This window comes from Pyxicephalus adspersus, chromosome Z (assembly GCF_032062135.1).
Source record: "Pyxicephalus adspersus chromosome Z, UCB_Pads_2.0, whole genome shotgun sequence".
NCBI classification, from domain to species: domain Eukaryota; kingdom Metazoa; phylum Chordata; class Amphibia; order Anura; family Pyxicephalidae; genus Pyxicephalus; species Pyxicephalus adspersus.
The window spans coordinates 52,131,858-52,145,868 of record NC_092871.1 but is presented as its reverse complement, the minus strand read 5'-3'; the positions used below and the strand labels follow the sequence as shown (position 1 = coordinate 52,145,868).

The following is a 14,011-nucleotide window of genomic DNA, read 5'->3' as shown; positions in this document are numbered from 1 at the left end:
TACTCCGGATTTCACTCTTAGCTTGGCTGCATGAGTCAGGTTCTTTTCACTCGGATCCGTTTTGCATACGGACTTTGAAATACTAGTCCCAGCATACCCTGTGTTTAACAGGTCAAGTGACGTTCGTAAGAATACAACTTTTTCATGACAGAACAATGGTGACAGAACAATAGGGACAATTATAGAGAATGGGGACATTATTGAGAATATAATATGCAACTTTTTAGACAGTTCTGATAACCTACATCGTTGACTAAATATATGATTATGATATGAAATAGTTATACCTAATATGTTTCATTGACTATCTTCAAATGAGAATGTGGACTCTTCATTCACTAGAGACTGGGGATATCCTTAAAAAAGCATCCTACTTATTTAATAGACAAAAGTGACAATGCTAAGAATACAGCCTATCAATTCACAGAAACTTGTGACAATAATAGGAATATAGTCTATCCATTCACTAGAGAACATTGACATCACTTACATATGATGTTTCTTTAGTAAACTAGTGAAGACTACTTCACTACTAAGGGTTAATAAAAATGAACAATGAGAAAATGAAAATAAAACATGTAATATTTACAAAAAAAGTTTTTTTGTTGCACCCATAAATTTACTGCTATAAATGTTTGAAGTTTGTGTATGCTTTAAATACAGCTCTGACTGAAACATGTCCTTATTTGTTCAATGAACATTTCACACAAACGGAGGATAGCCTGGGTGACTTTGATAAGTTTTTAAGTCAAGATGTACAGGAGATAACGCTACAGCAGTGGAGAGAAGATGTAAGAGAATCCAGTGACAACCCAAGGACAGATAAAGAAAGGAGAGCCAACATGAGCTGGGAGGGGAGGGGGAAGGATAAAGATGCCAAGACGGCCGTCAAACAGGTGGCACAAAGAACAGCGAGTGCTGGCATTGCATTGACATCCGCTCAGACACCTACGATGCCTGGCACTAGTCAACAGTCAACAGAAAAAGCTTCTTAATTTTATCTATACAGTTCACTGGCATAGAATATAAAATGATTAATATTAGTGGTGGGCACCCAGTTTTTTGTTTCTCAGATTCCATCCTGCTCACATTTTGATGGTGGCATGTGATACAACTACTGTGTGTGTCTGTCCAATAAGAAAATTAGAAACCTGTGAAAAAGCAAGTAACACCAGCTGAGCCCCAAGTGGCAGCAGAAAGGATAATGGAAAGCTGTATGCTATGATTTAAATTACTAAATAGGGCCGCAGATGGAGTGCAGGCACCAACAGGTGACCAAATTGCAGCAGCTCTCACTTATTGGTCTATTGGTGATTTCTATCCTCAGCTAAGGAATAGGGCATCTGTAATGTGCAAATGCACCAAAATTAATAGATAACATTTTTCCTGCACAAAACATACAAAGAAAACATTTGAGACAGTTACAAGTAGAAAATGCATTTTAAAATGTATTGACTTATAGATCAGAAAGCCATGCTAGGACTTCCTATTCTACAGCAAAGCCAGAAAATAAAATGTTGGGGCAGAACCGAAATCCGTTGGAGCATGGACCAACTTGAAGTTCTACAAAACCTTCCAAAAAGTATGATAGGAGTTTTAGTTCTGTAACACCTGGTATGCCCTTAAATGTCTCAGAATTGCTAGGACTTGTAGTTTGATTAGAGACACCCAATAATATTGTACTGTGACAAATAGGGAAATGCAAATATCAGAGTGTAGTGTATCACTCACCTATCCTGCTGTCCATGACATAGGTCTCAATAATAGCACTTTTCCTGCATAGGTCCTCTGCCATCGAGGCGCTGCTCACTTCTAAGTGCTTAACCTACAAAGCAGACATTTAATTAAAACCATTGTTAGTGCTGGTCTGATAAAAATGAAGTATGGAAAGAATGGGCTCTGTGGTTTAGCACACACTGCAGATAATTTGATGATATATGTGAACACAATGTAAAGCCGTTGCCAACATTAAAAGTTTTCATTAAACTAGCATCTTTATACCACACCACCAGAATGTAAAGGATTTACTACATGCCCAGTAAATTGTGGGTAAGGTTAAACTACCTGTTAAACCCAGTCCCACACTTTTTTTTGTCCTATCCTATAACATTTTATGTTTTGTTAATGAGTATAATGACAAAATGTTTTAAAGTTAATTGTTCTCTGCAAACTCCTTGCAGTGCTCTGTCATGGCATAGACGAGTAACAGCCACACCCCTTTTCCTCTGTAGTATGAAGTTTGTGGAAGCATTGTTGAGCAGGCCTGTTAGATTATGGGGTGAGATTAACTGAGCAGTGTACAAGCTAGCTAAAGTACCAAGACAACTACTCTGGAGCTCTCTCTGCAAATATTTCATTCTGATCTGGTAGTGTAGATACTTTTTAAACCACCAAACTGAAATAATCATATGACTAGTAAAGTGAGAGTAAGGACAGACCACCTGATTTACAGACCAGGTCAGTAACCTTTAAAGTATAAATGTTACTGGACCAGCAAGAGAGCCATGCAAATAATATTTTTCAGCAATATTAGTTCCCACCATCTACTGCCATTGTGTGAAACATGAGGCACAAGTGAATGAAGACAGGGTTTGTGCTACTCCACATTGTTCTCCTTTTCCTCCATTCAAAAGCTAGTTCAACAGATTACATTTTTCAGTGTGCAAAACATCATGGCAAATAGAGCTTTTACATTTAAATGGGTGTTAAAAAGAACCAAGATGTCTGTTTTGCACTATATCTACCTAGAGCAATGAGCTAGTAATGGAAGTCTCCAGCCACGCCGATGTATTGTACCTGATATTACGAAATAGGCTACTGAATTGATTAGAGATATGCTGCATGGTAACCAGTGTATATTACGAAACTCCCATTGTTGTGTACTTCATTGTTATTGAACTTGGACTAATCAATACCAACTGCAGGGATTCACAGTGTTTGTATTTGCATGTCTTTTTTTCTGGTGTAGCTGCACACATTCTCTGTATTGTTTGTAATGGTTGTATGTTTATTTTTGTAATTTCCAAAAAAATACATTTAAAGAAAAAAAAAGAATCAAGATGTGATATTTTACATGGAATCCGGAGGGTCAAATTTGAAGAGGACTTTTTTTATATCTAATGTAGACTCCTTATTACAGTCATTGTCACTGTCCTCTATCCTACAAAGTGTATCAGTCCTCCCACTTTGCAATAATACAGGTCTGACAATTTAAGCACAGAGTTTAACCACTAAAACCCTTAACAGGGATAAAGTAACTAATAACTTACCTCTTTAGCATTTAACAAAACCTGAAATGTCAGCTTTGGTTGGACTGACCTTTTACAACAGAGATCCAAATGGGCAGAACCACAAATAAAGATAACTGATATTAAAGCCAAGTCTTATTAGAGCAAACCAGTTTAATATACAATAGAGCTATTAAAACATGTATTTAAGAGATTTACTTTTTCTTCCAGCATCCACTTCTCTTGCTGAATTTCTGCTAATCTCTGGAAAAGATCAGAAACTTCCTCATCTGACAGCTCAGCTGGTCTCTGTGGCTGGGACTGTGGACTTCCACTGTTAGACTAGAATAAACATAACAGAGCAATTCAATAAACAGTAAAAGGATCCCTATCCAAATTAACTTAGCGTTTTCCTCTTGCATTCTACAGCATTAGATAGTCTATGAACATTTAACTTTTACATATTACTAACAAGCAGGAAATAAACTTCATAATCAGCTCTCACCTCTGTATCTACAGGCACTGGAGAACAAAAAATCCTCAGAATCCACAGCAAAAACACTGAAGCTGTTTAAGTTGGCTCTCAGAAGAGTGGCTGAGAATGTTTCGGCAGCTTTCCATTACCCTTATTCTCAGACCACTTTATCTCTTTTTACAATGGAAATCACATAACTGGAAAGCTGCTGAAAAACTCCTGATAGAAGGGGGTGGAGGAGCTGAACTGGCTTAGGCTGAGAACACACAGTTTGCAGTTTTGTTTTGCTGCTAAATAAAATTTGACAGCGATCAATTACCTCTACAGGGACACATGACCAACAACTCAAGGCAAACTCAGGGATGATTTTAGTTGCACAATAAAACTCACAAATTTCAAAAGTAGAACATCCCCAATTGCAACCTGCAGTTTAATGAATTGGTTTGGTCAAATGGACTGACATCATATAAAAATGAACTTCTCCCCTTTTCAAATAGTGTGAGGGCGAAGGCTGGCAGAGGTAAAACATTGTTGGTTGCAAGCCAGCAGTTCCTGCAGTCAAGCCTGGTCAAGGTGAACTCCATTACACCTGCTGCCACCCGTGTTCTTATGATCATTCGTCATAAATCATATAACACTAACAAACTCTGTAGCCTTTTACAACAGAATGTACATTAAACACACATACATTATTAACAATGCAAAATACAGGAAATAAATTGTATGAAGCTCTTTTGCTTATTTACTAATGTGGAATGGGATGACATCAAATGGATATAATAAATGCATGTGGTCAATGAATAGTCATATATCATTTAAAATATATAGGAAGTTTAAAAATCTACACTTGGAATCCAATAACATTGCAGCTATGCAGCTGGTATACATCTGAGCTGTGCGGGGTAGGCAAGTGCAGATGAATGGTGTAGGAGTAAAGTGGGGTAGGTACAGAATGGACAAGGAGGTTATATTCCCGCCATGGTGTCTTTATAAAAGATGAGGCTAATAGGAGAAATAAAAAGGCTGATAAAGCCACTGATGTTAAAAATATATATTACCATCAATTGTGACCTGGTAAACTGACAGACTTCATAAGTAACATGGCAGATAACATTAACCAAAATGCGTAATCCTAACTTTCTCTTCCCCAATTTCCTGTATGCCCCCACCATGTGACCAACCCTTCCTCAGGAAAGGTAAGGCTGGGAGGAAAGACCTCTTTTAAATTTAATTTCCAGTGAGTGCCTATTAGGAAAAACCTAGAAAGGAAGTCTCTGGGATACAGTGAAGCCCTAAAGTGAAGGGTTTAATGTCACAGTTAGCTGAAGAAATGCAGTTCCTGATCAGAGCTCCACTTCTAGAGACATCATCCCAATGTCAAATGTGTTTTTGGGGGTAAAGTAATAGGCATTCCTGATCAATGTTAGCTTACTATATTCATCAAACATCAACTGAGAAATGACCTAGTTTTCAAAAGATTTTTGGACCAAATCCAATGCCTAATCTATTAAAGACACTGCATAATGTATAGCCACATTTACATAACTCTTGTTCCCTGTAAGCCAGACTCTCAGCAGAGAATCATATGAACTCTAGGTATGTACAAGTAGATCTAAAAAAACAAAAACAAAAAAACTATAGTGATATTTAGCGCATAAGAGCTTAAGTTGATATTGGCACACAATATGAGAAGTGTCCACCTTTTACCTTATTGCAGCTGGGCGCTGTGTTTTCCTTTATCATCTCCCTGTAGCTGAATGATGAGATGCTGCTGCTGTCACCAGTTTGTGTTCGACTGGGGGAACTTATCTCTGCCAACACCAGGTCCTCCAAACCTAAGAATGACCAGTGGGAAGCATTATGTGAAACTGAAAGCCAACATGCATCATTTACATTTTTTATCCTGCCCAGAAATTATTCACCCTTGTATTTTTACTGTTTTTATCTTCCCGTGCCTAAAAAATAACTACATTCATTGTTTGTAATTTGGCTGTTAGAGGGACAGGAAGTTGGGTACAATCTCCAAGTGTCATGGACATCATTTAAAATATGAATATTTTACCCTTCCAAGTCTATCTAAAACAAACATTTTGGCTTTAATTGTGCTTTACCAATTTATACAGTGAAATAGATCTGCAGTGCTGGGGAGAACACATACTGCTTTTATGTATAGGCCAAATATTACTTTTAATTACCAATTCGATAACTTGATTAGTAAAACGACCTGAGTGGTTAGTCAAGAGCAAAACTGGCAGCAGATCTGCTTGGGTTTACTAGGCCTTACAGAGAGGTGAAACACATCCTTTATACAAGCAAAGCTTTGAAAAGAATGGGGAACCTTTCCAACTTTGTAATTTTTTTTAAGGATTGATATTTGTTTATTGAGTTGTAATGGAAGGTGAATATATTCAAGTTTCAGAATGGTGTGTAAGTAGCCATTGAGCCAAATTTTCCCAAAGTGGAACCGGTTCGCCTAGGTCTGTCAGATGTGTCCATTACCCAGGAAAACTAAACACACTGCAGAATGTCCGGAAGTTGGGCAATTTGATTTGCAGGTGTATGAGCTCCTGGATTTTCTTGGCATTCAGCATTACCATATTGCACAGTAAGAGGAATATACAGCAGCTCTGGCAAAAACAAAAAAGCCATTTAGCTTGCTCCACTGTCAAGGCGCCCACAGCGAATACAAGGTGCAGAGTAAGAAACTATACATCTTTTATGCAAAAGCTTCTATAGTATGTTGAGAGCGGAATTCCTTTACAATGCATTATTAGGAGGCACAAAGACGTTAACATTGACTGTGCTTTTTTTTCAGTGCTGTGTTCCAGGATAAAATGGAAATCTGTTGTAATTTTTATTAACCTAATAAAGTGCTACTGAACTGGAACAAATGTGTACCATATACATATATTACTAAAGTGGGCCAAGAGCTGCTTGTAGTTTCCAAGACTATTGTTTTAATGACCAAACGAAAAAATTAAACAGTGCCTCAAGGTAACAAGTGAAATCAATCATCAAGCTGCAAATGCAATCCAGATAGAAAAGGGTTTCCCGAAGCAGGACTTTCAATCTTTGACCAGTCATATTGTGCCATGCAACATCCTCCCTCTAGATTACATTCAAAGCATCTTGCTTTATGTAGCAATGGGTGGATCAGGGCATGAGCACTTACAAATGATTGAGAACTGCCTGAGACTCCAACAGTGGCTCAAAGGGATGGTTTGTGAATTCCCGGCTTGCAGAATCTTTTGATTTACATTAAAGTAGTCCTAGATTCAGGTATATATTTTTATGATAAGTTACACATGTGGATATTTAAATCTATTTGTTTAGATATCAACCAGGGCCACTACTATCTCAGATCAATTTCTCAACCTTTCTAACATAGGGGAACTCTTAAAATAACTTTTAGGTCTTCAGGGATCCTCATTTATAATTACTAAATCGACAGCGCACAGCATGGTGTAGTAAATGTTGGAGTAAATATCCAAACTCCCAAGGGTGTTGTCTGTATATCTTTTTATGTTAAGATTTCTGGTTGACAGAAACATACTTTTAGAAGCCTGACTAAGTCACAACCAACAGGTTCAAATGTGCATGGCTACATTTCTTTCTCTCTGCTATTTCTAGCCATTGTACAATATGATATGCGTTTAGGTGTGAGGGGGTATAGCAAAGTGCAATATTTCATGCTACAACACAGGCCTGTAATACTTCATAAAAGTCAAGTATTTACAAATTGTAGCTAGGGGTAAATAAACTTTAAAAGAAGTCCTCACTGACCTCTATAGCTATGAGTATTGTGAGAATATTATCCTAAAGAGCACAGCAAAAGCACCAAAGTCTTCAAGTTGATATATCAGCAGTTCATTTAATTTGCTCCAATTCTTTAAGAGTGCCTGCTTTGCATTCATAATAAACATTAGGGCTGAAATGCTGCTAATGCAGTGTTTTGGGAGAGGGAACAGAGTTAGCTAAGCTACTGAGAAAACACAACTTTAAATCCAAAACACTTTTTTGTGACCAGCAGTTAAAATTGAACAATTTAATTTAACAAAATTTGCAAGTGAAAGGGTCTTTATTGCAGTAAGTAATGTCCCCTCTGCAATAAAACATAGGTACCTGCCTGCCCTTTTCCTACTGTCCTAATGTCAAGTATCCCAGTATCCAAATGGGCTGACGTGTACATGCTCTGTAATTACATCATCCAGCCTCAGCTATTCAAGAGGAGAAGAAGAACATGATAGCAGCTGTGATGAAATGGGAATGAATGCATTTAAAAAATTGCTTTAAAAAAAAAAAAACCTTCTGTCTACATTTCTCTGCCTGTTTTGAATGTCATGGAACTGCCCCCTTGGGGGTCACTGTTGTGGCACTTTACACTCACATACAATGGTGCAGACTGACACTGCTTTTTGCATTGAGCACTAAGCAATATTGGAGAAGATCCAGAAGAAGACCATGTGATTTATGAGTTTGGTGAGAAGAAATCTTGAAAAGGCAAGTAAGAAAAAAAAAACGAAGGTACAGCTGTTGGCCTCTAGGGGACGAAGAAATGCTGAGAGATGGAAGGGTGAAGCTGAGATTTAGATTCTCAGTGCCTCTGTTGTGAACATTGAAGATGAACTGTTCCACAGTGCTGGCAGCTACAAAGGTCAATGAGAGCTTGTTTTAATACAATTTATCATGCACAAAATAGGTAACTACTAGAATGTCAAAAGCCTGGCCATGGGTTCATTTAAATACCCATTTACAAAGTTTACCCAGAGCAATTTTTTTCACATCCTGACTGTATTAAGTTGAGGACAGCCAGCAGTTCATGCAGAGAAACACAGTAAGCCTTTATTATCTCTGCTCAGCACTTTCCAATGCGATTATTTATTCTTTTTTTTTTCTCAAGGATGGGTTTGGCTGTTTCTGCCTCCCACCTCCTGACTCATCACAGCAATGAAATATTAATGCACTGCTGAAAGTGGATGGTCTTAATGCTTCCAGAGGGATCATGAGGAAGGAGGAAGCAGCCGGTGCTGGTCTTAAGAAAACGAGAACAAGAAGAGAAAGTGGGAGGAGGAGGGGAGAATACAATCCCTGGCATACAACATGAATTACATCAGTTAGTTGCACATCCACGGCTATATGGAGAGACAGCTCATTGATTCCACAGTCTAAGTACAGAAGAGGTCTTTGTCACCAGGAGTTCTGGGACCTCTTCTAGCCATGAAAAGAATAATAAAGAACAATATATAAATAGCAACATACAGGTCAGAAACTGATGGCCCTTCTGTGTACAGTGTAGAGAGCAACACAATTCAATACATTTTACAAAAGTGTTAAAGGGAACTAGTCACCAAAGAACGAGTGCTAGGACATAGAGCATTTCTCTATAAAATAAAAAAGGAATTTATTCTGGTAAATTATTTAATTGGATTAGTTCACTGTTTATTTGGATATGGAATTAAAGTTTTTTTTCTTGCTGCCAGTATCCGGTTGGATTTACCCTTACTTTTTGGAGAAATATTAGGTAACATCAGAAAATCTCTTTAAAGAGATTAGACGTCAGCAATGATTGTCCAAATAGTAAGATTTCCACTCTATTCCTATTCAAGTGACAACAGCAGCATTTTGGAATTCTCGTCACTTTTTGTGTGACAATGGTCACCAGAACGCACTGTGGATACAGACAGCAATAAAAATCTAAAGAGTTGAACAGTCTAAACTTCAATCTAGAAAGGCAAAAAATTATAAATGCAACAAATAGACAAATATTTCATGATCACATGAAGACTAGTAGTTTCACCCTGTGGCTAAAATTACAATATTAAAATAAAGCATCTTAAAAGAAAAAGTTTTATTTTTCATACACCTCCATATTGCTTTGCAATACTTATCAATTACAACTTTTTTTGATGGATCTAAGAACTGCAAAACAAATAAACAATGCCCTATATCCCTGCCTAGAAGCACTATGAAGCATTCTTAACTTGTTATCTGCTTAATGGACTGCACAAAATGCATATTAAAAGCTAAACTGAAATTGTTGCTACCTTCTTTCTGTCTCACAGCCAAACAGCACAGCAGGTAGATCACAAGCCATATTTATGTAACTGTTCAGAGCTGTCCTTAAACTTCTCAAAATCAGCCTGTAAAATCCCATAAGCAGATGGACACATGAATAAATACATAAGTATACAGGTGAGTAGTCTAAGATGACCATTGCTCTACCAGATCTAAAAGTCACAGCTGACATATAAGCTCTATGGATAAATCGCCAGCCCTTAGATGTAAAATGGAAAGTTGATGTCATTTTATATCCTACAACTGACTCCTAAATCATGGATGTTACCCATACTAGCAGAACAATTGACACACAGTCAGCACTTCAGACTCCCACACAATCCTTCTCAGTTTCCATTAACCTTAGCAAGATACAGAACAACACTGGAGCAAGTTTTTCAAGCTAAACAAATTATTTTATGTTACAGGCCAATCTCCCTGCCATTGGTATGGGGAGGAAAGGTGGTCATACCTTTCAACCAATCAGACCTTTGTTTTCATCACATTCTTACTGTTTCTCATTACTATTTTCTTTGTTATATTCAAAATTATGGTTTTCAACCTTTCAAAAATGTATATTTGGTCATATTTGGGAGATATTGCATTTTAATATTTACTATCTGCTTCCCATTAAAGCACAAGACTTTAGCCCTGAATTTTTTATATAGCTTTCGATTTAGTGGGTAATTTATGGTGCATGCCAGGTTATAATTGGCAGTTTGTGTCCCCACTGGACAAAAAGATAAGAAGTGCTATCACTTCTCCCAACCTGAACCAAAACTGTAAAGAAATTTTGATGAATACAACTATGTGTACTGCGTTCGGGAATTAAGGTGGAGCAACCCTGCTGCCTCAAAAAGATTTTAAAGGTAGTATAAGGCTAAGATTTATGCTTAAGAGTTAGGTGAATCTGTACTGAAACAGAGCAAAATGAACTTGCACCTGAAGAGTCTGGCACCTGACAGTCGTCATCTAGTGATACATGTTTTAGTTTAGCCTGTCCTTTAGAATGGGAAGTGAGGCCACTTATCACATTTTAGCAAGCAAAACTCATCATTTTGGTTAAGGCAAATAAACATTACCAATAAGCTGTGTTAAACTGGTCAAATTCACACTAATAGGCAGTACTAAAACTTAGTGAGTTTTCATGGGGTGACCTGTATGTTCTCATTTAGGTGTACGGCACATACCATGTTTCCCCGAAAATGGGACCTACCTCGAAAATAAACTCTAGCATGCTAATCATGCAGGGGGGAAATTTAAGCCCTACCTGAAAGTAAACCCTATTGGCTCCTTCGGAGAGTGCAGTCACATGGTACGCGGAGGGATACCAAGAGGACGAGAGAGCAGGAGATTTTCAAAGCACTGGAGCGAGGGGTCAAGAAATCACAGGGTGGTTATCAACCCACTCTGGTGTGACACTAGAGGTTGGTGGACTCTCTTTTCAAAGGGTCGTTGCTAGTATTTCATTCATTAGCATTCATTTTTTTTTTTTGCTTTTACTCAGATTTATATTTATACAAATATATAGTTATATGTTTATTGTCAGCCAATTGTCCTGTTATGTTGCACTTGTTTGCTTATGAAGCTGTGTTTTTTTCATTAATCATTTTTGTCCATTCTTATTCATGACTTCTTGTATATTAACAGAAAAAATAAGTGATTTTGACAGGTCACAGGTAACACAGAGGTATCTTTCTATAGATTTTTTGTACATGTGAAAAATAAGACATCCCCTGAAAATAAGCCCTAATGCAATTTTCAGAGGTAAAATTAATATAAGACCCTGTCTTATTTTCAGGGAAACAGGGAATAATACATGCAAAAATGTGACTATAACACACATGCATTGTTGAACACAAAAAAAGAATTTATCTGGTGTAAACGTAGCTTATCAAATTGTCAAAACCACTGCATCCCAGGTGCATACAGATGGGACAAGTCCCTGGGCAGACCCAGAGCATACTAGTAGGATGAGGTTTCTCAAACTCTGAACAATTTTTTAAATATTATTTAAAGGGTACTGTATATAATATCCCTCAAACAGATAACATTATTCTCACTGACAATGTTGCCATTCTTTTTTTCTCCCCAGCTCCATTTTTTTTACCATCAAGTCAACTTTAACAAGTCATAAAATAAGAAGCGGAAGAGGGGGCTATCTGTGGGAAGAGGGGGCTATCTGTGCAAGACATCGGAACCACAAACTAACACTTACCGGTACATGATATATATTATTGTGGCAACTCTGGAACCTGATCTCAGTTTACAGATAAGATGCTGGCCCCTGAATGATGCCTGAATAGACTTCTCCATTCTTTTGAAGAAATAAGCAAGTATTACCTTTACATAATAGTTAACACTGAAAAAATACAAACTCCAAATCCTATTTTAATTCTTATTTGGCAGGGCATTTGCAATATGAAAAAAACAAATCCTTCTTGGGGTCTACAGACAACAGGCCATTGTGTATGCGTCTATAGCTGTGCTCTTCTCCAGGCTTTGCAGAGCACGGCTGAGCCCCCAGAGGCTACTCCTTATCTCCACATCATTGCCAATTCTTGGCTGCCCTGTTATAAATGGAGCTGTCAGGGGTTTGTTTTTCTTTTCTAATCCTGACACAGAATCTCCAATACTCGGACGTTCTGCAGTGGAGCCACAAGCTGTAAAGTGATCTTGCTGCAGTATTTAAGAGCAGCATGCCTCAGCCTCTGAGTCAATTATAGCGTCTAGGGTCAGGACTGCTTAATTGCTGTCTTGTCACCCAGGACTTTATAAAATTCTGCAACACAGCTCCATGTAAAGCCTCTTGTTTAAACTGTATCATGTATGTTTATTGCACTACACATATGAAGGAAGGATGGACATCTGAAGCCTAAATCCATCACTCATACTTTTTTCTACAAATTAGCTTGTGTTTTTTTAAACCTAGGAACAAAATTGTGTTATATTGCAGCTCACCTGTCCCTAGAAGTGGTGACTGCAGTAGTTTTTTTTCAGAATTTATTTTTATCTGTACCAGACAATCTTGTTCTAGGGTGACAACACTTACTCACTGTACGCTATCTATGGAGAAGCAGTGTTGTCACCATAAGACCAATCGGCCTGTCATCATGGATAGCAGACAGATTGCTGAAACTCAACCTGGATAAAACGAACTCATCATCTCCCATGTCTCACATTCCATATCTTCCCCTGACATATTTATAACTGTTAATAACACTGCTATCCATTCCTCCCCTCAGGCACGTTGTCTTGGCTTCACCTTTGACTCTTCCCCTTCTTTTACCCCTCATATTCAGAACATTTCCAGGTCCCGTCACTTTCACCTGCACAACATCTCCAAAATTCACCCTACCTGTCCCCAGAGACCACCAAACTCCTTGTACACGCTCTTATCATTTCTCGTTTAGACTACTGTAACATCCTCCTCTCTTTGTATTCCACAAACCCAACTCTCTCCTTCTGTACAGGGTCCTCTCCTCCTGTGTCACAGTCTGTATCTGTCTGTCATTTGCAACCCCTATTTATTGTACAGCGCTGCATAAATTCTTGGTGCTATATAAATACTGTTTATTAATAATATGATAAGGGTTCCTTAAGCAAATTCTGACTCTCAAACACGTAAGTTAGGCATCCTTTACTGACCACAAAAGTAAAGGCCAATCTTCCCACTGACCATCACCTCGGGCCATTCGTCCTAGTGGCCATGAATGTAAAGAGCATTCTTCCCACTGACCACATTCTGCCCATAGATCATCAATGTAAGGGGCTTCTTTCCACTGACTATCAATTAAAGGGGCATTTTTCTTGACAACACATGTTATGTAAGGAAGCATTTCACTGACCACCAATGTACAGGGACACATCTTATCTGACCATCCATGTGAGAAAAAACAATAAATCATACTGTCTGTATTTTCTGGCCATGAATCCTATTAGTTACATTTTATTATTTAAACTGCAAAAAATCTTTAGAATAAAGCAACATTGGGTGACAAGGGTATGCCACATTTGCTAATATTTTATGCTTTCTTATATATCAATTTACGGTTCAGCATAGGGTGCCATTACCTGCAGGTATGGTTATTATTATGAGGGGTTCCTTGAGACTTTAAAGTTTTTTCAGTAGTTCCCCTATATTAGAATTATAATAAATAGGCTGGTCTGGTCTGTCACTATGGACACATTTCCTCTCATTTCCTGCTGGGAAAAGTGAAGGGAAACCCCTCCAATGGAACACAAATAGCAAAAA

The 14,011-nt window shown here is 37.9% G+C and overlaps 1 protein-coding gene across 6 annotated transcripts in view; it reads right to left on the bottom strand.

The window, feature by feature from the left end:
- Positions 1-14,011, bottom strand: part of GRIPAP1 (GRIP1 associated protein 1) — a 100,431-nt gene that overhangs the window by 22,381 nt on the left and 64,039 nt on the right. For all 6 annotated transcript variants that reach the window (XM_072431755.1, XM_072431757.1, XM_072431756.1 and 3 more), the window contains 3 exons: positions 5,410-5,537; positions 3,447-3,569; positions 1,732-1,825 (listed from right to left, as the gene is read on the bottom strand). In XM_072431755.1, coding sequence (XP_072287856.1) covers positions 1,732-1,825; positions 3,447-3,569; positions 5,410-5,537 — 345 coding nt within the window. The remainder of the gene's footprint in view (positions 1-1,731; positions 1,826-3,446; positions 3,570-5,409; positions 5,538-14,011) is intronic.